This window comes from Carcharodon carcharias, chromosome 13 (genome assembly GCF_017639515.1).
Source record: "Carcharodon carcharias isolate sCarCar2 chromosome 13, sCarCar2.pri, whole genome shotgun sequence".
NCBI lineage: Eukaryota > Metazoa > Chordata > Chondrichthyes > Lamniformes > Lamnidae > Carcharodon > Carcharodon carcharias.
In genome coordinates this window covers 107080653-107106019 of record NC_054479.1, presented here as the reverse complement: position 1 = coordinate 107106019, position 25367 = coordinate 107080653, and the positions used below count along the sequence as shown (strand labels likewise).

At 39.1% G+C, this 25367-nt stretch overlaps 1 protein-coding gene across 3 annotated transcripts in view; it reads left to right on the top strand.

Moving 5' to 3' along the window:
- The window catches only part of cerk (ceramide kinase), a 69453-nt gene that overhangs the window by 39617 nt on the left and 4469 nt on the right, over positions 1-25367 (top strand). For all 3 annotated transcript variants that reach the window (XM_041203535.1, XM_041203536.1, XM_041203534.1), the window contains 7 exons: positions 2547-2692; positions 9855-9929; positions 11142-11294; positions 12693-12798; positions 13969-14042; positions 17263-17468; positions 19858-20066. In XM_041203535.1, coding sequence (XP_041059469.1) covers positions 2547-2692; positions 9855-9929; positions 11142-11294; positions 12693-12798; positions 13969-14042; positions 17263-17468; positions 19858-20066 — 969 coding nt within the window. The remainder of the gene's footprint in view (positions 1-2546; positions 2693-9854; positions 9930-11141; positions 11295-12692; positions 12799-13968; positions 14043-17262; positions 17469-19857; positions 20067-25367) is intronic.

Below are 25367 nucleotides of genomic sequence, written 5' to 3'. Positions count from 1 at the left end.
GGAAAATCTTGCTTAACATCTTTACTGAATTTTTTGAGCAGGGTAACAGAGTAGACAACAGTAATGCAGTAGATATAATTTAACTGGATTTTCAAAAGATCTTCAATAAGGTACCTCAGAGAATGGAATCATGTAGAATCAAGTGGTAAAATTGGATTGCTCGCTAGCTTCAAAACAGAAAACAGAGAATGGGAGTGAAGAGTATTTATTCAAAGTGGCAGAAGGTGGGAAGTGGTGTTCCACAAGAATCAGTTTTGGGACCACTGCTGTTCACAATTTACATTAATGATTTGGACTTTGGAATGAATAACAATTTCCAAATTTGCTGCTGGTGCCATATTGGAGGGAGGGGATAACTAATCCTGACGAGAGCTGCAGCAAATGACTGGAGAGCATTAATAAACTTGCAAAATGGGCAAATAATTGGCAAATGATGTTTAATAAACATAAATGTGAGGTAATACATTTTGATAGGAAGAATAGGCAAGTCACTTATTACTTTGAAGGTGCAAATCTAGATGGGCTAGAGGGATCTATGAGTACAAATACTTCAAAGCTTGGCCTAAATAGCCAAGTGGTTATGGTACTGGGCTTGTAACCCCAAGATCAAGAGTTCACATCTCACAATGGCAAACTATGAAACAATGTAACTTCATCTGAATAGGAACAGATGGAAACGTGTTTGTACTCGAAAGAGTTACAAATACTTCAAACACTAAAAATTACTCCACAAGTTAACAAGGCCATAAAAAAGCCAACCAAGCACCAGGCTTTTTTTCTAATGGGATAGAAATGAAAAGTAGCCAAGTTATGCCAAACCTGTATTGAACCTTGATTAGACTAAACTTGGAGTACTGCCTGCACCTCTGATTGCCATATTATAAAAATGATGTAGAGGCACTGGAGTGAGTGCAGAGAAGATTTGCAAAAATGAAACCAGAAATTTATGGGCATATAAATCAGCAAAGAATTGACAGGCTGGGTCTCTTTTCTCTTAATTGTAAACAGAAAGCTGAGGAATGACTAATAGAGGTCTTTAAAGTTATGAAAAGTTTTGATCCCGTGAATACAGAGATAAAGTTTCCATTTGTGGAGAAGAGCATAACTAGAGGCCATCAAAAAGGATAGTCACCAAGGAGTCATGAAGGGAATTCAGAACAAACCTCTTAACTCAGTGATGAGAATGTAGAACTCCCTGCCACAGAAAGTGGTTGAAGCAAGTAGTATAGATACATTTAAGGGGAAACTGGATAAGTGTAAGGGAGAAGGAAATCAACGTAGATGAGAAAAGATCGGTGGAGGCAAGGATGGAACCGAAACACCAGCATAATAGCTAGGCTGAATGACCTGTTTCTGTGCTGTATATCCTATATTATGGAGTTTATTTTAAAACTGGTGCAGTTTACTTTAGGGGAGGTGAGTGAACTCGTGTTCAGTATTGTCAAAATATAGGCAACTTGATAAAGTGGCTCTCTCACTAAGGACAGCCACTGTAAATTCTTGTATGGGAAGAATGGCATCCTGTTTGTTAACTAGTGTAGCTGAGATTTCTTTTTTAATATATAAATGTACTTGATGAAATAAAGACAAATTACATTTGAAGACAAGATAGGCAGAGAATGACAGCAATGCTTTTGACAAAAATGAAATGCTATGTTTGCTGGAAATCTCAAATAAAAATAGAAAATGCTAGAAATACTGAGCAGGTCAGGCAGCACCTGTGAGGAGAGAGACAGTTAACTTTTCAGGCTGATGACCCTTCAGAACTGAGGATGATTAGAAATCTGATAGGTTTTGTGGAGTTGAAAGGACTGGGTGGTGCGGGGGGATGAAAACCAAAAAGCAAGGCCTGTTATAGGGTGGAGGGCAGGAGAGATTAAATAATAAAAGTTTCATGGTGCAAAAACAAAAGGGAGTGGTTCCTGGGTAAAGTAAAGAAACAAAAGATGTGTCCAGATGCATTGTGAATGGCTAGATAATGGATCATAACCTTTGTCCCATAATATTTTGTGTGTTTTATGTTGCTGTTTTGTATTTTTCTCTTGTTTCATTCTTAATGCCTTTACTTTGCGTTCAAAGAACTGCTATTCAAATACCTGCATAATTTTAAAATATTTAACCAAATTTTTTGTATTCATGAATTATTATGAACAAGCTCCCTTGACAAATGATATGTTGGAAACTAGTATATTGTGAATACCTCAGAACTGATATGTATGCTGAATGTATCTGTTTTCCAAATGTTTAAAACTTAACACTTTGCTTTTTCCTGTTGATTTTTTTATCCACCTTCTCATATTTTCATTTATTCTATTCCCAAGTGTTTAAATTTCATGTGCACTAGCTTACCAGCATTTTGCAGAACCTTAGCCATTCTACTTTTAATTACTTGTGAAACTTAAGATTGTAGGATTTTTGAAAATAGTGTTGAATTTAAGTATTACAGCATGATAAAATGCGAAGAATTTGTAATGTATTTGCCATATTGATCAAATTTTGACCCAAGTATTGATGTGTTTTTGCATATTTTTACATATTGTTGGCAGGATTGTTTCTGTTGGCGGAGATGGGATGTTCAGTGAGGTAATGCATGGTCTGATTAGTCGGACACAGAAGAATTCGAGTATTGATGAAAATGATCCCAGTGCCGAATTAATTCCATGTGATTTGAGGATTGGAATTATCCCAGCAGGTGAGAAATATATTTCTTCGAAAACAAAGGAAGCCTGAAAGGTCAAAATATTCTTTAGATGTGAAATACAAAACACATGTCGGATGCTTCCACTTGTTTTAAAATCTACTTGCAGAAAATAATTACTTAATCTGCACTGGTAAATTTCAAGATAAAAATTTAACTTCCTTGTTTTTATCCTTCACTAGCTGCAAAGTAATCCAAACCATAAACAATAGAAAATAAGGAACTATGTCTCTTTGAAAATATTTGTACCACATCATTTTCCCATTCTGCACCAAATATAACACCATTTCTAGGTGGCTGCTCTGGTTTTCTCAGCAACAGTCAGGTTTCTTGGATTGTGTCCAAATTAGAGGTGTGCATTGTAACTTGTAGAAATTGTTTCTAAAATTAATAAAGTTGATGCATATCAGGAGAACTCAACAGTTGGAAATGGGTAAAAACAGATATTCTTTATTTGATTATATTCAGCATTTTTTCATAAACTGAAAAGGCTGTCAGCTTTATTTTCCGGTTATAGGTCCTTTAGTGTTTCAGGTAGAAATGGGCATCTCAATTATTGCTGGAAAAGTGAATTAGACAATAAGGAAAACCATTCATTTTACCTCTCACCAATGTGGGAGGTGAAGAAATGCTTTCAAAAATACAGTTTACCTTATTTTGAAGTACATTCACACTACAGCTATGATGCTGTTTAATAGAAAACAGTTCAGTTTTGCATCAGTGCTGCTCTTTCGTGTAAATGGAGCCTGAACCTGTAGTCAGAGGCTGATCTAATGCCAAAATGAAGGAGAGTGGGACTGGGTAGAGAAAATAGCTTTGTTCTACTTTGCATTGGAGTCTGTTCAGACCTTGACTCAATTTATCTTTGGGAAGCTTATGCTCGACAAGTTTAGCATCAGTGTGAAATGTTATTGCATCAATGTAAGCTTCGTTTGTGCATCCATCATCAGGGAAGTTACTATCAGCCTTAAATTGGCTGAGATATTTTATGATCAAAATTCCAGATAGTTAATGGCCACTGCTTTGGTACTTTTAAGCTAGTGTCAAGAAACTGAATTGGAATCATTTTTTGTGTATTCTCTGTTCAATAGAAGAGAATCTCAAGTTTTTTTTTCCAGGTTAGCATTCAGCAACTGCAGTTTTTTGCTTAGTTTTATTTTGATCTCAGCACAACAATTTTCACATGCAATGATAGTTTCTAGTCATTTAAGTATTTATTGAAACTCTATGGTGTATTGAATGCATCTTTTAAATTTGAAATGCAGATTTGTAATAAACTCTCAGTAAACAAAATATTATTTAAAGATTCAGCTTGACACATCATTATTAAACAGTTATAAGCTCTCAACGTTAAAAGTCTCAAAGTTTGCTCTACTTCAAATATACCTAACCATTGGCAGAAATAATCTGTTGGATAAGACCATTTGTTCTCTTCGAAGTGGTCAGTCATATTCACTGTATATTTTATGAATACTGTTATGATCCCAGCTGATGCTTCCACTGGATAAGCCAGCTCTCAGGGTGGAACCCAGCTTGATATATCCAACTTATTTTATGTTTAGGTATGTGGAGAGTGGCTACTGAACAGAGTCACAGGAGTCAGCTGATGAACTTTTAACAAAAGAATAAAACATTTATTAAACAAGAAAAAATGAACTATATTACAATACTCCCACTATGCTTTTACTGATACATACAGATTTGTGAGGATAACACAAGTTACAAAATCCATCTTATACTCTAATATTCACAGTAAGTACACAGTCCATGGAAACCAAGTCAGCCACACCACACTCTGAAACCAAGTGACAGGTGCCACCCCAAACAAATGCTATGGATCTCTCCTCAACTTCCCTCAGATGCTTGTGACATTTTAAGACAACCTGTCTCACTGAACTCTGTCTTTCACACAAGGGCTTCCAATCTCCACTGTCCAAGAACTTGCTTTTGAATCTTGTCCTGAACGGCGCTTTCTCTCAGATGCCTTCCACAAGGGTCCACCTCCAGGGTTTTGAACGCTTGTGCCGATGTCCCTCTCCCTTGGATCGCCTTGTGCAGTCAATCTTTCTTCCACATGCACGCACTCTTTCTGACTCAGCCATGCCAACAGTACCACTGCTTCACATGCCCATAGTAAAGAATTACAGATCTTCACCTGCCCCCTTGGATCTTCCAGCTTCTCGCACGGCTATATTGCTTTAAATCTGTGTACTGCAGCTTTCTCCCTTTAAATTTGGAGCCTTCCTTTCTGCTCTTTAATTTCTCTTCCACAGAACAGGACCTTTTAGAGATTCCTGTCCTTGCCCTTTGACTAGACTGTCCTCTTGGGACCTTTCCTGTTCCATTCCCCTGGATTTGGGGACTTTATTTCTTATTCACTGGGACGTGCTTCTGCAGTTCCTTCTGTGTCCAGCTTCTCCTGGCAGCTGGCTTCAACTTTAACTTGGGTCTTGTAGTCTGTCCCTCTGCTGTCCAGCCTCTCTCAAATCCTGGCTTCCAACTGAACTGAAACTGCTTTTCTAGTTTTCCCTTGCTCTTTGGGTCCCCTTCTTGATTCCCATTGCTAGGCAACAGCACAGTTGTTTTTTTAAACTTGTTTGTTTTAACTTCAAGAGTTGTAAAATCTCATTAGAATGCAGACACAAAACCTTGCACCTGCTGTTTTCACTCAAATGAAACAAGATCCCAGGTTTAATCATTTTAAGCCACAAAATAGTGTCATGAAAATATAAGAATTTTCATAATATTATTGAGGTTTATTATAAAGGTAGGTTAATAGTGGGGTTTGGATTAGTTTCTCTGTGTGAGCGTGTGTATGGGGATGGGGGGAGGGGTGGATTTAATTGAATTGTAGCTAACTGGCAGAGTATTTTGAGTTATCAAAAGGGAAACTAGGATTGAACTGCTGAATACATAAACATGGCTGAAGTTTTATTATTTGAGGAACATTTGCATTTTTCGATAAATTAGGTTAGTTTGAATTCTAAAGAGATGATAAGATGTTACATCTAGCCATAAGAAGCCAAGCCAAACACACTGTTTATTTTGCCCAAAGATTTCTGATAATGAGTACTATGAAAGATTTATATTCTGAGGAAAGTAAAGTTGCAAAGACGTACTGGAACAATGAAATTTACATTAAAAAGGGAAAAATGCGTTTAAAGTAGATGAGGTTATGTGTAAGTGATAAGGAATTCTAAGATCTAAAAAATGTGAAAAGACTCCAGCCTCTATGCATCAAGCTGTTGTCTGCAGGAACCGGAACTGAAGCTAAGAAAACACTCTGAATATCACTGTCCAGGATATTGTGTGCTTTGCCTGGGTCTGTTGAAATCTAAAACAAAAACTGAATTACCTGGAAAAACTCAGCAGCTCTGGCAGCATCGGCGGAGAAGAAGAGTTGATGTTTTGAGTCCTCATGACCCTTCAACAGAACTGAGTGAATATTAGGAGAGGGGTGAAATATAAGCTGGTTTAAGGTGGTGGGGGGGAAGAAGTTGGGGGTGGGGTGTGGTGGTTGTAGGAACAAGCAAGCAGTGATAGGAGCAGATAATCAAAAGATGTCACAGACAGAAGAACAAAGGTGTTGAAGGTGGTGATTAAGAATGGATGGCAGTACACTCAAGGTACAGCTCTAGTGGGGGTGGGGTGGAAAGGCTAACAGGGCATAAAAGATATAGATTTAAAAATAATGGAAATAAGTGGGAAAAGAAAAATCTATATAAATTATTGGAAAAAACAAAAGGAAGGGGGAAGGAATGAAAAGGGGGTGGGGATGGAGGAGGGAGTTCAAGATCTAAAGTTGTTGAATTCAATATTCAGTCTGGAAGGCACATTTGTTTAGATAATATCACCACCTTCAACACCTCTTTGTTCCTTCGCCTGTGACATCTTTTGATTATCTGCTCCTATCGCTGCTTGCTTGTCCCTACAAGCACCCACCGCCCCCCCACCTTAAACCAGCTTATATTTCACCCTCTCCTAATATTCACTCAGTTCTGTTGAAGGGTCATGAGGACTCGAAACGTCAATTCTTTTCCTCTCCTCCACTGCTGCCAGACCTGCTGAGATTTTCCAGGTAATTCTGTTTTTGTTTTGGATTTCCAGCATCCGCAGTTTTTTGTTTTTATCTCAGTTGAAATCTATTTTATTTTACTGTTGCCTTAATGGAGGTGTAACTGGGAGTCAGATTAATTAGGAGATTTACGAGTTATTATAGTAGTAATTTGTAGACCTATATATGTGCTTAAAATCTTTTCTTTTATTAATAAATGTTTAGTTTTGTAAAAAAACTTCCAAGTCTCAGTGCACTTATTACTTCTGAATTCAAGGCACGCATCTTGAAATAAAATACAAATTGCAAAATAGTCATGGCAGCTGTTTCAAGTTTCCCTATGGGATTTGAGCAGGTCGGCATTTACCATCCGCTGTGCCATAACAACAGATTAAACTTATACTTAAAAATACACCATATTCCTAACGCACCCAAATACATATATAACTCTCTCAAACTATCTCTATTTCCTAACAACACGCAGATAGTGGCTGGGAAAAGAGGGGCTGATTTTATTACACCTGATGCTGGAAGTAAAATTAGGTTTCCTGTGTCTGCAATATGTTCTCGTATCAAATGTTATGGACAGGAGGGGGATTGATTTAAGCAGCCCTGTTTTCTCCTCCGACTACCCATCCGTAAACAGAAAGGTGTTTTTGATCTCTGATTCCCCGCTTTGTAAGTGGTGGCATAGTTTCCCCAACCCTTCAGTTTGGAGTAATCCAATCCTCCATTAATAACCCCACAGCAAACTCAAGATAACGTAAAATAAGGGAGTTGGTTTATTTTACACACACCCCAAATGTGGGAAGGGGCTTCAGAACATCTGCCCATTTTCGCACTCATACAATAAAAGAGGGATATGGGGAAGAAGGGGGTGCATGGCAAGACCACGATAAAAGTAAGAGTTATAGTTTCATGTGAGTCCAGAATCAAAAGTCCAATGGTGTATTCCTTTAGTGGTTAACAGGCTGAAACTGTTGCAGGGTGATCTATCTTTCCAGAAGCAAAGACTTCACTAATGGAAGACGGTATGTAGAATTGAATTAGTCTTGGAGGCCCACATACAGGAGTTCGGATGTTTCAGTAGTTCACAGTGTAGTTTAGGCAATTTACTTGGACGGAGCTCTTTCTGCTTCTACCTGTGGGGTAGAAAAATGGTAGGCTGCCTGAGTTCAGTTCCACACGCTAATATTTACAGATTCTAGCAGCTTAGGGGACGTGGCATACCTCCCACTTCTTCTGGGATTTGGACGAAGGATGTATTTTTCCAGCTTTGCGAGAGGTTTAATAGAACAATCAGAGCCCCCTTTGTCTTTGCAGACAAAGTGTCTTCATTGGCCACAGCTCTGCCTTAGAAATGTAAAGGGTGTTGGTGCATTTCTTTGGAATTTGATTTTCTGCAATCACAGGGGGCATTAGCACCTCTTTAAAGCTAATAAGGTCCCTGCTGGTTTCTGAAGGTTAGAAATTCCTCTGATATGAGTCATGGCTAGCCAGGCATTTCAGGGTGAAGCCTTTGTCCATTTTTAAAATAAAATAATTTTATAAAGTAGCTAGGGTGATGTAGATATATATTTTCCTTCCTCTCTTCTGGATGGGACACAAGTCATCGATCTTAGTGGACTATTGCTACACGTTCATTAACTTGAGAGTAAACGCCTACAAGTTAACTTGTCATTTTCAAAAATGTCATAAGTTAATTAAGCCTCTCAGTTAAATTTGAGAACTAGGATTCTAAACATATGAAATTATATCTAGATCGTGTGAAAAATTGAGTGTTATTCCTCACTTGATAATTTGTGCTTTTATGCAAATCCCTTTTTTAATTACACTCAAGTCATTTGGGGCTCCATTGATCTTTTTCTGCTCATTTGTAATGGATTTTTAACCCATATGCGCGGCATATTGTGACCAACAAGTGTCTGACTGCTTATGTAAGCTTTCTAACCCCATTTCTCTCATAGTTGCATTAAAGAAACAACTTCTGTCAGTTTTGTGCTTCTATGTCTCAACATGCAGACTTGTTTTATCTGTACTCACTTTTGGAAAAGTGAAATCCAGGTTATAATTCACTGTTTCTGGGATAAAGCTTGAGTCAAATTTCAACACCTACTGCATCTTTAACAGTTTTTTTTCTGAGGGGAATTTTTACTGCATTATGCATTGTGATCCATTTTGGACTTTGAATAAATAAGTGTGAAGATGCAAATAATGCAGCTAAGCGAGTCACTTTGCATTGTGACTTGAGTAAGAAGTTACATGTTTGTGGGATAATGTTTACTACACATGTAGAAATATTACAGTTCTTTTTTAGAATAAAAACTGGCTAAACATTTCCAAGATCATAATTTTGCATGGGCCTAGGCTGTCTCGTGAACTTATATCTGAAGAACTGTACTTCATAACTTTAGGTGATGCTTGACAGCATTGTGAAAAATGTTTTTTTTTAACTGTACTTTTTCATTTTGCCTTGCAAGTTAGGTGAAGGGCTGCAGATGCTATATGTTGAACTGAAAAGTACAAAACTCAATTTCTAAGCAAATCCTCAGTAAAATAGCAGTTTATTCTCCTTTGTAAAAAATATTACAAGTAATCTATTGCACCGTGTTTATCTTTTCACTTCCATCCCCTTTCCCCTCCCCTCCCCACTTCAATTTTCAAGGCTGGCTGGCATGGTCATTTAACATGATAATTTCAGTGTCATCTAGTAGGCAACGTGCCAGTGCCGAAATATGTATTTAAAAAAAAATTGTGCAAGCTACAGATGTAGAAAGGTCAATGTTTCCACTTTATTTTGAACACTGGCAAAAAACCCTGTCTTCCATTATGTAATTGGGACATTGTGCACAGGGTACCCATAATTTTCTGCCTTTTAATTTTAATGGCTGGAAAATTGTGGAAGTGCAGCCATAATTACCACATACATGACTGTCAAGGTTCTCAAATCCTTTAGAGTAATCCTGGAGTAATCAACCTCTTTAATGGAAGCGAACATTAGCTGCCTGATGCATTTAACCTGCTGTCACCAAGAATTTTGCTGTTGCAAGAAAATATAAGAAATGGCAAATAAACCTGCAAGCAAAATTACTTCTCTTCTAGGTTCAACCGACTGCATATGCTATGCAACAGTTGGAGCAAATGATCCAATGACGTCTGCCTTGCACATTATTCTAGGTTGGTATCTTGACTCTTTAATGTAATTTGAAAACTTGTCTACCCAGAAAACATGGGGCAACTTTTTAACTACCTTATCTATACTAGTTCATTTTCCTCAGAATGACCGAGTGCTATTTGCTCTGGGTCTACCTAGTTTTGGGGTTTGTCTTTTCTCTGAAGTATTGTGAGGGGTGATAGAAAATTGTAAGTTATTGCCTCAACAAGGATCTTTTCATGTGTACCTTGGATTACAGCTTGAATTATAGTTCTAATTTTTAAAAGTTTTATTGGGCTCAAAATTTTAAGTTGCCAGATAGTAATGGTCGAAAATACTTGCATTTTAAAGGCTTCTTGAGTCAATGGCCTAGATTTTTCAAAAATTGTTCTACTTAACATTATATGGATTAAAGCCAATCTGCTAATGACGGCATTTTAATAAAGCTAATTTTTAAAATATATGTCAATGAATAGTTCAGCCAGTAGTTGTCAGAATTCCCCCCAATAGTAATTAAAAACTGAATATTATCTAACATAATTATTTTTTCAAAAGGCAGCTTGTCATCTCTTACTGGTTTCATCAGATCTGGAATTGAAACTTTACAAGCACCTGACAATCTGCAAATTTCCGTGAACTGATTAACCTCTAATTGACCTCAGGACCTCCAGTATCATTCTAAATCTGTGCAATAGTACTTCTAATACCAATATATCCTTCCTGAGATGTGGTGCCCAAAACTGAATACATAGCCAGGTTTCTGTAACAGACCCTTTAAACTGGTTGGTGGTTCTTGCTTTTTTTTTTTAAGTCTTTCACACTGCATGCATTTGAGTACAGAGCTTTTATGTCATTTACTGTTTACACTCTACCCATATGCCTTGCTGATCTGTTTCTTGTATTTAATGAGCAGGATGGCATTAGACCTCAACTGGGGAAGCACTTGGCTTTATTCCCCCACTCTCCGCCCCCCTCCCCCATCACTTTCGATCTCTCCTACCTTGCAGCCCTATATTACCCATTAGCCCGCAGTCAAAATTTTCTCCCTGATGACCTTTGGCAATGAAGATTAATTTTCTGATTTATCGGGACGTAAAACCATATTAATCGTATAGACATATCAACATTTAACTTGAACGTAATTATTCTTTACCTAATCTTTTGGAGACAAGACCATTGTGTAACTTTTTTCAGAGATAATTGTTGCATTACTGTTATTTTCTTTTTTTGTTCAGGTGACTCTCAACCCATCGACGTTAGTTCAGTTCATCATAAAAACACATTTTTGAAGTATTCAGTATCTCTATTGGGATATGGATTTTATGGTGATACCCTGATCGACAGTGAAAAGAACCGTTGGATGGGTCCATCGAGATATGATTTTTCTGGTAATTTTAATATTTTAATATACATTTGAGATGACTGTATTGTTCTTGCCCAGTTATGCAAATTGTGTAATTGTGAACTCTGAAAGGAATACCACAAATGTGCCCTTCTCTTTTCATAAATTCCCTTAGTGACTGAGGTGCCCTTTGTCCTGTTGTTTGCCTCTAGAATAATAGACTCTGACAAACATATGAACATATGAAATAGGAGCAGAAGTAGGCCATTCAGCTCCTTGAGTCTGCTCCACCATTCGATAAGATCATGGCTGATGTGTTTGTGTTTTGAGTTCTATTTTCCCATCTACCCCCGATAACCTTTCATTCCCTTGCCTACCAAGAATCTATCCATCTCTGCCTTAAAAATATTCAGTAACCCCTCTTCCACTGCCTTCTGAGGCAGAGTTCCAAAGTTGCGCAACTCTCAGAAAAAATTTCTCTTCATCTCTGTTTTACATGGGTGACCACTAATTTTAAAACAGTGCTCCTTAGTTCTGGACTCACCCCACAAGAAGAAACATCCTTTCCCCATCCACCTTGTCAAGTCCATTCAGGATCTTATATACTTCAATCAAGTCATCCCTCAGTCTTCTAAACTCCAGTGGAAACAAGTCCAGCCTATCCAACCTATCCTCATCAGACAACCTGCTCATGCCAGGTATCAATCTAGTAAACCTGTTCTGAACTGCCTCCAACACTTTTACGCCTTTTATATATTATCTATTAGAGTTAACATCACTCAATCTGCTGTCTCACCTCATCTGCCGAAAACCTCATCCGTGTTTTCTACCTCTAAGTTCAACTATTCTAAACCTCTTCTGCCCACCCTATCATCTTGCATTCTCCGTAAACTTTGGTGCCTATATTCTAACTTGCACCAAGTCCCGTTCACCCACCATCCCTGTGCTCCTGGTCGAGCAATGTCTTAATCTAAAAATTCTCTTCCACCTTTGAAAGTTCTTCCATGGCCTCATCCTTTCCAACCTCTATAACCTACTCCAGGCCTTAAATCCTGTCTGGCCTCTGCTCCTCCAATTCTGGCCTCTTGCACACCACTGATTCTCTTCACTATCTAGCAGCCTAGACCCTAAGCGCTAGGTTTCCCTTCCTAAGCCTCTTTGCCTCTCTACATCTCTCTTCTCCATTAAGGCACTTCTTAAAACCTAGCTCTTTGACCCAAGCTTTTGATCACCTACCCTTCACATGGCCTCGTCAAATTTTGTTTGATAAATTGCTTTGCTATGTTGAGGGCACTATATAAACGCAAGTTATTGTTGTTTTTGTCATCATCATTATAAAAGCCCACCATCTGTGGAGCAAAGTGAAATTTGACTTACAAAGGTACAATTAACCAATAACTCAAAATCCTATCTTTCACGAGTGTCTCCTGTTTTTTGTATATAGGTTTCAAGACCTTCCTTTCACACCACTGCTATGAGGGAGCAATTTCTTTTTTACCAGCAACTGAAACACCTGGCAGTCCAAGAGATCCAAGTCCATGTACAGCTGGGTAAGTACTCTGACATTGCATATTCTAATCCATCCTGAATCAGTGATGATGGGTATTATTGCACATTTATTTTGATGAAGTTTGATCACTTTTCTGTGCTTCTGTTCATGATTCATATTGTAAAAACTAACAAACCTGTTAGGAGGCTTATATAGTTGAACAAAAATATTAATAATTGCAATTAAAACAATGATTTACTATATTAAACAAAACTACATACTTAATAAAATCATTAATATGCATTAATGATTGAAAAAATAATTGCATTATCAAATCAAGATATTATGTACATGTTAGTTCAATGTTTCTAACGATAAGTGATCTTCTGATGCCAGCAGTAAGTACATATTATTGACCTGGATTTTGCAATTAGTGAATGGTGCTTATAGTTAATTGCATTTGTCCATAAACTTTGTAAGCTTTTTTGCTGCGACTTGCAGATATCAGTGTCAAAATGACAGCACCCTCCACAATAGATCTGGGACATGTGCGAACAGGGCAGGCAACTTGTATTGCTAAGCAATCAGGCCAAAGAATTCTTCGTGACACGCACATCGCAGACACCACACTCACAGGCACAAACAGTCTAAACCAGGAATTGCCAGTTCAAATAATATCAAATGATGTGCAGAAAGCAAAATGAAGACAGAAAGAAAGAAAGACAGGATTGAGAGAGATTAGAGAGGAAGAAAAAAAAACAAAATTAAAATATTTATAACTCCCCAAGAGTTAAAACCTGAAGGGATGTGATCCCACATTTTTAGAAAAACTTTTCAACACCAGAGCTATTGTTTGGTAGTATTAAGATTTGTATATCCTTTCCAAAATTCACTTACCCTTGAATGGCAAGTCCTAACTTTTCCTAGTGTGTTTAGTGGGTAACTACAGCAACTTCACACAATTCCATGTATGTAATATCATGTTTCTTGGCAAAATATGGATTATCAAAGCTCAGACAGCAATTTCCTGTTTTCCTCACTTAACTCCATGTACGAAAGCCATTCATTGCTGTCCAATTCCCTAACTAAGACCCTCAGCATTATGTCTACCACAAAATCCAGGTCAATCTGTATTCAGTAGAACTTGCTATTGATGTTTGCTTCAGACTTGGTGAATAATCTTTGGTTACTTTTACTGTTTGATCAAAATACTGGATATTCCTTGTTTCAGGTGTCAAATCTGCAAATACAGTGGACAACAATTGAGAATATCACCAGAAGAAAGGACATTCAAATTTGTTGATGGTAAGATCTGAAATGCTTATGGTCTGATGAATTATTTAACATGCCTATCCATGTACTTAAAGATCTTGTTTCTAGTGTATGTAATGTATTGGAAAAATATTGATGCCAGTTGTTAATGCCAAACTTGAAAGTGATGAGTGGAAGTGTTTAATGAGTATAAGTGACTTTTTTCTATATTTTTAAAATTTGAAGCACTCTATAACTGCAGCCTTTGTTCTTTATGGCTTGGTGTGAATCCCCAGTTGCGCCAGTAATTTTGGGTCGATAGGGTAGGTTTTTGCACAAAATGCTTTGCTGCTGGAAGTTTCTGCTTTATCAGTTGAAGTTAAAATGACATGTTACTGTAATTAATTCATTTTACTTGAGTTGGTTAAAGCAATTTGATATGTTACAAACTGTGAAGCTTATAATTCCATAAGGATCTTGAGCCTTGGACATTTCTAACACTTATGTGTGAAACTTAATATTTCATTCACAATTTGGTAAAATGTAAGCAATGGCCTTAATTTTCCTTTCTCAATAGCGGAGACAGCTGAGAGGTTCACCACTATTAAGGGACACAATGGCGATGCAACATAGGGCAACTTACCTTAAGCCGAAACCTGGAAGTTGAGTTGTGCCTCAATGGGCTCCAAAGGAGCCCACTCTGGTCCTGCCATTACTATTCTTAAAGCGGGAGGCAACATTAGTGCAAGAGCTTTGCTTATTTGCCCACAAATTGCATGAATTTTTACATGTGAAAGGTTAGGGGTCATGAGCACATGCGTAAGTCAACAAACAAGCAGGGCAGATAAAGGCTTTGTTCCTGTAAATGGTTATATAATTAGCAATAAAAATTTTAATGATTCCCCCAGCTCCTCTTCCCACTGGCTTCCCCTGCTCCTCTTCCCATCCAAGATTCCAAGTTTGACCTGGCCTCCAGTAGATTGCAGATAGAACCCATGCCCAACCCATCTCCTGCACTTCTGCCCTCAACCCTTCCCCTCCCTACCAGAATCATGATACGGTCCCCCTTGTCTTCACTTTTCACCCCACCAGTCTCCACATTCAAAAGATCATCCTCTGTCATTTGTGTCGACTCCAGCATGATGCCGCTACCACCAAACACATGTCCGTCGTCTCCCCCCCCCCCCCCAACAATCATCAGCATTCCATAGGGACCGTTACTTCCGTGACACCCTGGTCTGCTCCTCCATCACCCCCAACTCCTCATCCCCTTCCCAAAGCACCTTGTCATACAATCGCAGAAGGCGCAACATCTCCTTTACTTCCTCCTCCTCACCCAAGGCCCCAAACACTCCTTTTAGATGAAGCCGCATTTCACTTGCCCCTGCTTCATTTTGGTCTACTGAATTCGCTGCTCCCAATGTGACCCCCTCTGGGTGATTGCTTTGCAGAACACCTTCGCTCAGTCCACAAGCATGACCAAGACTTTCCTGTTGCTTGCCAACACACCATCTTGCTCTCATGCTCACTTGTCTGTCCTTGGCCTGCTGCAATGTTCCAGTGAAGCCCAACGCAAACTGGAGGAACAGCATATCATCTTACGATTAGGCACTTTACAGCCTTCCAGACTTAACATTGAGTTCAATAGCTTCAGACCATGAACTCCTCCATCTTCGCTCTTTTTTTTAGTCCAATTTTTAAATAAGTAATGTTTTTTTTAATTTTATCTTTTTCCCCAATCTTCCTCTCCCCCATTAAAAACAGGGCCACAAGACTATCTGTCACAAAGCATTGACTCTTGTTCTGCTATTAAAACATTCTGCTCTATTACCTTTTATGCCACCATCAGCACCTTCTTTAGTCTTTAACACTGTCATTAACATTCCCTTTTCCTGTATCCATGACATCTTTGTCAAGTTTCTCCTTAGCTCTCACCTATCCTTGACCACCTGTTTTGCTTCACCTACTCCACCCCCTCTTAAACATGTAAAATCCATCACATTTCTACTTCAGCTCTGAGGAAGAGTCATATGAGCCTGAAATGTTAACTCTGTTTCTTTCTGTACAGATGCTGCCAGACCTGCTGAGTTTTTCCAGAATTTTCTGTTTTTATTCCAGTAGATTGTAGTTGGAATACAACAGTTGGCTTTAAAGTTCTGTACTAAGTAGATCAGTGGTTCTGAAACACTTGTCGTTGAAGGACCACTTTTCAAATGGATTATTAATCATGGAAGCCCCATCTAAATTAGGATATGCAATACTCAAAATGAAAGTACTGCAGGTAAAGAATGTTTGAATAATGCTTTTAAGAAAACATTTACTTTACAGGTATCAGTGAGATGGGTCTGCCTGCCTAATATGATGTTTAACAATGGCACTGGTAAATCATTCTTCTATTCCAGACAGGATCTGTAATACCATAACTCATGAAGCTAGCACTTACCCTTAGCCAAGGCTTCAAAGTTGTCTCATAGAAGGCCAACTGTTCTTCGCTTTACAAATGATCAGCAGCAGCTGACTTTATTTTATACCAATATACACTGATGCAGGACACCAATTTAAACTCTCAGCATGTGGTATAAATCCAGACAAGCCTAAAGGCCCAAGCTAACTTTTTTAACTGATCTATATGTAAAAGCACTGTCACAGCTGCTGTAACCGTACCTTGTTTTTGTCACCACTCATGAGCACAGGATAAGTTTTATTGAAAAAACAAGTTTCAAGAAATGGATCCCAAATTTTTCATTGGTGAAATGTTGTGCAGTGATCGGATAAGGATCATGTTGAAGCACATCCTTGAGCATTTGAAATAGTCCTTTGCAAATACAGCGATGGAGTTGAGGAAGCGCTAGTAGAAGCAATGGCCAATCACTAGTTGACTCATGATTATCAGCAATTACCCACAGGCTCGTGAATCTGCTGCAAATGACTGATTTTCATCCAATTGCTGCATGACATCTCTGGTTGCTCCTCATTCACTTATTTCACAGACTCCCTGAAAAGTCTTTGGACCCCAGTTTGAGAACCACTGTACTAGCTGTGAGAATTTATACAGTTACTGCTCTCCTAATTTCAATCAGTGGCACTGATATGTATGACCCTTTATTGAGGACATGATCATTTCTAGTTTTGATGTTCTCTTTGTTTAATGGCATGATATCCCTTATTGTCCAGGCTGTAAAATGAAAAATAACTTAATTGGTACAGGCGCAAGTGTAAAGGTTGTGATCTGGCCTTCGCTGGTTTATGTTAACACTTGTTTTTCTTATTTTAGAAGAGCAAGAACAGTGGAAAGTGATCAAAGGAAAGTTCCTGGCCATAAATTCAGCAAATATGAGTTGTGCGTGCCCAAAGTCTCCCAAGGGTCTTTCACCAGCAGCACACTTGGCTGATGGAACCATTGACCTTATTTTAGTCCGCAAGTGTTCAAGACTCAGTTTCCTGAGGCATCTTATCAGGCATACAAACAACAGTGACCAGGTATAGATTTATTGGATTTTCCACTTAATGCTACTGGCATAGCAATACAAAATGGCCACAGTCTTGTAGCCTCACTAAATTACTGCAGTTTTTTTCAATTTGTGCAATGTATATTTTTGTATAATAGCCCATCCCCTACTTGAGGAAAAGCATTTTCTTTTAAGTTGTTGTGTTAGGAAGATATTGATTTGACAAAATTAGCAAGTTGAAACTAAACCATGATGATTTGGTATTAAAATTAAAACCTTGCAAATACTGTAATCTAAAGCCAAAAACATGCCGCAGGTTATTCAGTCAAGGGAAAATATGGGTTAATTTTTCAGATTTAAGGGTTCTGAGCAAGTATCTTGCACTCAAAGCTTTTGACCGTGTTTTGTTTGCAGGTGCTGAATGACCTACTTGCGTTTCTTGCATTTCACATCTCTTTCAATTAATGTAGAGATAGCATTCAGCTGCTTACAGTACTGTCATGTAACTTGTAGCGTGAGTCAAACCAAAACTTTGCATAGTAATAAATCCTTGTTGCATGACGTTATATGAGAATATATTATAATTGACTTTAAATCTAATTTTAAATCTCAATGTAAACTTGCAAAATGAAATTTAGTTGTGTTTAACCAATAATGAACCACAAACATGTGATAAGATTAAAATCTTATATTTAAAATGTATATACCTCCAACATCCACTCCCTCCACCACTGATGCACAGTGTCAGCAGCGTGTACCATCTACAAGGTGCACTGCAACAACTCACCGAGGCCTCTTCGACAGCACCTTCTAAACCTCTGATCTCTACCACCTAGAAGGACAAAGGCAGCAGATGCAAGGGAACACCACCACCTGCAAGTTCCCCTCCAAGCCACACACCATCCTGACTTGGAGCTATGTTGCCATTCCTTTACTGTTGCTAGGTCAAAATTCTGAAACTCCCTCCCTAACTGCACTCTGGGGTTCAAGAAAGTGGCTCACCACCACCTTCTCAAGGGCAATTAGGGATGGGCAAAAAATGATGGTTGAGGCAGCAATGCCTGCTTTCCATGAACTAATTTTTTTTAATTGGGTTATGTATGTTGTACAATGCCTAGTAAGCACCCTTTGTTTGCAGCAGCTATGGAAGTGGGAGGATGTTTAGTTTGACAGCTTTCAAAGTCAACCACTAACCTTTTAAGTAGTCAGACTTCAAAAATGGCACATCATTGTACTAATTAATGCCTGTTAAAATTCCTAAAGAACTAACTTGAAATCACATTTAATGACATGGATAAAGTGGAATTGTATCAGTTTAGGCTTTGGCTTATGCAGTGATGAAATTAATTCTTATTGCATAATATTAAATCCTTGTTACATGTCCTTATCTGGGAGTATTTTATAAGTGACTTGAAATCTAATTTTAATACTCAAGTTAATTTAAACTTGAAATGTCATTTACAAGAATGCTTTGTTTTCTCCTAATGCTTAAACCATCTCGGTGTTCTATCTCCACTGTAGCACCCTTTGAATTAAACTTGTGACAGTGGACAGTCATTCGTATTTATGTATAGGGTAAATCCTTGGAGTTAATATTTAACTAAGGAACAAGGGGCAGGTTTGTGTATTGCTCACCTGGGTATCTTGTTTGTATCACAGGTTGATTTTTTTTAAAAACAAGTTTTATTTTTAAAACATGCCCAATGGTTAATTTTGTGCTATAGTAGGGTTACTATTGCATACAGTGACTGCTACAACAGCTGCAATATTTTGTAATCTTCAAGAAATGTAGCAAAGGTTAAGTTTACCAATTCAGCAAATTGCTAAATTAACAAGACAGTTTGAGTCTTTCCTTTAAGTATGCACTTATAAGCATCATAGCATGCCATATCTTGCATTATATTAGTTGCATTTAAAATTACCATTTTGAAAATAATCCTCCACAAATACAACACTGTTCAAGAAAGCTTACATTATGCCTACAGATTATGCAGTGACACACATTGGCATTCCTCTGATTTTAGTTGAGCCAGTCAAACTGCAGACGCACTAATGTATATGCCAGTAGAAAAAAATGGAATATATAACAGGTTATTCACAATGTCGTGTCAAGTGATAGCTTGAAGGCACATGTTTGTTTCAGCAATGTAACACCAGGATATTTAATTGTTAAAGAAGTTGATCAGAATTTGATAAAACATTATTAAGCAGAACTGGGAAAAGTCATCAAATATGTAACATCTGTAATTTGATATGGTGCTAATGTAAATCATGGGGTGTGAGAAAACTCAGACTGCAGGAGCACTTCTGCAATTGAACTTTTTAATTGGTAAACTGGCATTATTTATTCAAGTACTATTTGAAAAACCTATGCATTCAAAAGTGTTAACATTCGCAACATTATTCTTTATATATTTCAGTTTGACCTTGCATTTGTTGAGGTTTATCGAGTGAAGAAATTCAAGTTCACACCAAAGTATTGTGATGAGGAGGATAGTAATATCCAGGATGTTGTTAAAAATCTCTTTGGCCAGATCTGTAGGGATCATCCCAGCTGCAGCTGTGCACAGCTTCAGAGCAGTTGGAATTGTGATGGTGAGATAATTGAGCACACAGCCATTGAAGTGAGGTACGTATTTATTGTGCAATGAATTATCCTAGTCTGTGAACTGGTTGCACAGAAAGACTACAGGTCACTGACGACGTGAAAAATTAATTTTCCACTGTTCAGTAATGGGTGATGTGACAAATCACAAATGGACATTTCATGTTTTCATACATATATGGATAAAAGTGATGTACCTTTTGAAGTTTAAATAGCTAATTCACTCTTGTACCTGGCGTATGTTCAGTATGATTGACTTCAAGATCTAGTGAAATTGAGCAATCACTTTGCAACATAGACCTATCACTCACCATGGACTTTCCGATCTAAACTTGAAACCACCTGGGATGAATATAAGTGTCATATATTATAAGATAGTTGATTAAAGCATACATTCGAAGGGAGGCAGAGTCAATGTGGTATTGTCACTGGACTGGTAATCTAGAGATCCAGGCACTCAGGCTGGAATCCCACCACGGCAGATGGTGCAATTTGAATTCAATAAAAATCAAATTAAAATTCTAATGATGATGAAACCATTGTTGAGTGTCGTAAAAACCTATCTGGTTTGCTAATGTCTTTTAAGGAAGGGAATCTGCCCATCCTTACCTGGCCTGGCCTACATGTGACTCTAGATGCACAGCACTGTGGTTGACTCTTAACTACCCTCTGAAATGGCAGTTAAACCACTCAGTTGTATCAAACTGCTACAGAAAATTGGATAAGGAATGAAACCAGACAGACCACCCAGCATCGACCTAGGCACTGGAAACGGCCACAGCAAATTCAGCCCTGTCAACCCTGCAAAGTTCTCCTTATTAGCAGCTGGGGGTTTGTGCCAAAATTGGGAGAGCAGCCTCACAAACTGGTTAAGCAACAGTCTCACATATTCATACTCACAGAACCATAGCTTACAGACAATACCCCAGGCACCACCATCACCATTACCAGCAGAGATGGTAGCATATTCAGGAGGGAGTTGGGCTGGGAGCCCTCCAAATCGACTCCAGACCCCATGAAGTCTCATGGCATCAGGTCAAACATAGGCAAGGAATCACCATGTCAGCAAATGAATCAGTACTTCTCCATGTTGAACACCACTGGGAGGAAGCACTGAGTGTGGCAAGAATATACTCTGGGTGGGGGACTTCAATATCCATCACCAAGAGTGGCTTGGTAGCACCAATACATTCCAAGCTGGCGAGTCCTAAAGAGCATAGCTGCTAGACTGGGTCTGCAGTAGGTGGTGAGGGAACCAAAAAGAAGGAAAAATATACTTGACCTCAACCTTACCAACCTGCCTGCTGCAGATGCATCTGGCCATGACAGTATTGATAGGAATGACCACCGCACAGTCCTTTGGAGATGCAGTCCCTTCTCCACATTGAGGATACCCTCTATCGTGTTGTGTGGCTCTACTGCCATGCTAATTGGAATAGATTTCGAATAGCTCTAGCAACTTGACACTGGGCATCCATGAGGCGCTGTGGGCCATCAGCAGCAGCAGAATTGTACTTGAGCACAATCTGTAACCTCATGGCCCTGCATATCCCCCACTCTACCATTACCACCAAGCCAGGGGATCAACCTTGGTTGAATGAAGAGTGAAGGAGATCATGCCAAGAGCAGCACCAGACATATCTAAAAATGAGGTGTCAACCTGATGAAATTACAACACAGGACTGCTGCCAAACAATATAAGCAGCAAGCAATAGACAGAGCTAAGCCATTCCACAACCCCTGGATCAAATCTAAGCTCTGCAGTCCTGACCCATCCATTCAATGAATGGCAGTGGACAATTAAACAACTCACCGGAGAGGAGGCTCCACAAATATCCCCATCCTCCATGATAGGGGAGCCCAGAACATCAGTGCAAAAGATGAGGCTGGAGCATTTGCAACAGTCTTCAGCCAGAAGTGGCATTTGGATGATTCATCACAGATGCCAGTCTTCAGCCAATTTGATTCACTCCACATGATATCAAGAAACAGCTGAAGGCACTGGATACTGCTACGGCTATGGCCCTGACACTATTCCAGCATTGTTACTGAAGACTTATGCTCCAGAATTTGCTGCACCCCTAGCCAAGCTAGCTCCTCAGTGTTGTGTCCTCGGCCCAACCATCTCCAGCTGCTTCATCAATGATCTTCCTTCCATCATAAGGCCAGAAGTGGGGAGGTTTGCTGATGATTGCACAACGTTCAGCACCATTCACGACTCATACTGAAGCAGCCTATGTCCAAGTGCAGCAAGGCCTGGTCAATATCCAGGCTTGGGCTGCCAAGTGGCAAGTAACATTCATGCCACATGAATGCCATACAATGATTATTTCCAGCAAGAGAGAATCTGACCATTGCCCCTTGACATTACAATCGCTGAATCCCCCACTATTAACATCCTGGGGATTACCATTAACCAGGAACTGAACTGGACTAGCCATATAAATACTGTGGCTACAAGAGCAGGTCAGAGCTAGGAATCCTGCGGCAACTAACTTGCCTCCTGACTCCCCAAAGCCTGTCCACCATCTACAAGGCACAAGTCAGAAGTAGGGTTGAAACTTCTCCATTTACTTGGATAGGTGCAGCTCCAGCAACACTGAAGAAGCTTGACACCATCCAGGTAATGCAGCCCATTTGATTGGCACTCCATCCATCACCTAAAACGTTCACTGCCGTTAACCCCTTTCTTGAATAACTGTGTCACATTTGCCACACTCCAATCCTCTGGTGTCTTCCCCATATCTTTAATATTATGGCAAAAACTTCTGCCTGTATCCCCACTTCCTTCAACCCGGGATGCAAGCCATCCAGACCAAGTGACATTTCCAATCCAAGTGTAGCCAGCCTTTCTAGTGCATCCTGCCTCTGTTTTCATCCTATCCATTACCTCTACTATCTCTGCTTCCACTGATATTTTTATGTTTGGTAAATAATAAAACAAAATGCTTATTAAGTATTCTAGCCATACCCTGCACCTCTAAGCATACATCACCCTCATTGTCCCTAATAGGCCCCTCCCTGCCTCTTACTACCTGCTTAATATTTATATGATGACAGAAGATTTTTGGGTTTCCTTTTATGTTAACTGCCATTCTATTCTCATTCTCTTTCAGTCTTATTTTCCTTCTCACCTCCCTATTCAATTTATTGTATTTGGCCTGGCTGTTGCTTGAAGAGTTCGCCTGACATGCATCATACACCTTTTTAAGTTTCATCATATTCTCTATCTTCCTCGTCATCCCAGGAGCTATGGCTTTAATTGCCCTACTCTTTGCCTTTGTTGAAATGTGCCTTGCCTGTACCTGAAAAATGTCCTTAAAGATCATCCATTATTCCTTTACTGCTTTTCCTGCCAGTTTTTGATTCCATTTTACTCTGGCTATATTACCACATTTCCTGCTGAATTTAGCCATCTTCCAATTTACAAGTTCTACTTTAGATTGTTTCTTGCTCTTCTCCATGATAATCTAAACATTGTGATATGATCACTGTTAACCAGGTGTTCCGCTGTGGGCACATGGTCCATTTGGCCGATCTCATTTCCCAGTACCAAATCTAACAATGCTATCTCCTTAGTTGGACAGGAACATACTGGTCAAGGAAGTTCTCCTGAACATGTTTCAGAAATTCCTCCCCTTTCTTTCCTTTTATTCGAAGATTAGTTACCCAAATATCAATTGGGCAAAAGTCCCCAAATATCACCACTCCATTGTTCTTGCACATTTGTGATTTCCTTGCAGAATTTCTCCTCGGTTTCTCTCTCTCGCTATTTGGAGGCATGTAGAATTTCCCAAGTGATGTGATCATACCTTTCTTGGTTCTCATCTTTAACCAAATGGATTCTGTCGTTTCCCCCTCAAGGACATCCTCTCTTTCTATCACCACAAAGTCTTCCCTAATCAGTACTGACACCCCACCTTTTTTTTACCTTCTCTAGATTTTGTGAACACATTTTTTATCCCTGAATATTAAGTGCTTGTACCCCTGAATATTGAGTGCCTGGTTCTCACCATTTTTAAGCCACATTTCCATTAATGGCACCACATATTCCCACATGGATACTTGTTCTGATAGCACACCAACCTTATTCACCACACTATGCGCTTACATACATGCATTCTAAAGCTATCTTTGTAATCCTTGTCATACCTCTTTGCTATCTAATATGGTACTACCTTTTTCTCTAGCACTATCCAATACTCACTTTATGCACCTTATTCCTCCTTTCTTCTTCTTTATGCTTACACCCTCCACAATTACATTAGTGAACTTGCTCACAAGGATATTGGTGCCCCCAAGAATCTGAATCCCTCCCTTCTCAACCATGCCTGAAGCCAAGCATTGATCCTCCCTATTTTCCTACGACTTCTCTAGCTAACACATGACCTGGAAAGTAACTAAGAGGTTACTACCTTTGACGAGCTACTTTTTAATCTCTCCCTAGCTCCTGAAAATCTGACTAAAAGACCTCAACACCTGCCCTCCTTGTCATTGGTACCAATGTATACTATACAACATCTGGCTCACTGCCTGGCTGTTATTGTTCTAGATAGTAACAACAGAAAATGCTAGAAATACTAAGCAGGTCAGGCAGCATGTGTGGAGGGAGAAACAGAGTTAACATTTAAGGTCACTTAACTTTGATCAGAACTGGGAAGAGTTAGGAATATAATCAGTTTTAAGCAAGAAAGAGAGGAGGGCTCGTAAAAGAACAAAAGGGGTCTGTGAGTGGCTGGAGGGCAGGAGAGATTAAATAACAAAAGAGTTGATGGTGCAGGACAAAATGGAATGGTAATAGGACAAGTAAAGAAACAAGATCTGTGTAGAGGAGGTGTTGATTGGCAGAATCATGAACAGCTGCCAATTCGGAAGCCAAGATGAGGGAAAAATGAGGCGAAAATAGAAGCTTGCAAAGGAAGAGGAAACAAATGGGGCAGTAGATGTTTTGCTCAAATTGTTGAACTCAAATGTTGAGTCTGGAAGGCTGCATCTGGAAGACCCTTCTGAAGTGCTGGTGTGGAAAGTTGCATCTTCAGAACAGATGCAATGGAGACAGAGCTACTGGGAGAATGAGGTGGAGCTATTGTAGGAAGCAGGGTAGCGTGGGATTCAGTGAGTTAATAAATATTTGTTTATAGGCTATCCCCAGAAATGGAAACACAAGTCGGGAAAGGGAAGGGAAGAGACCAGGACTGACCGTGTGAAGGTGAGAGAAGGGTGGAATTGGAAGCAAACCTGAAGAAATATTCTAGTTCAGGGCGAGAGCAGGAAACAGCACTGATACAATCATCAATGTACTTGAAAAAGAGGTGAGGGACTGGA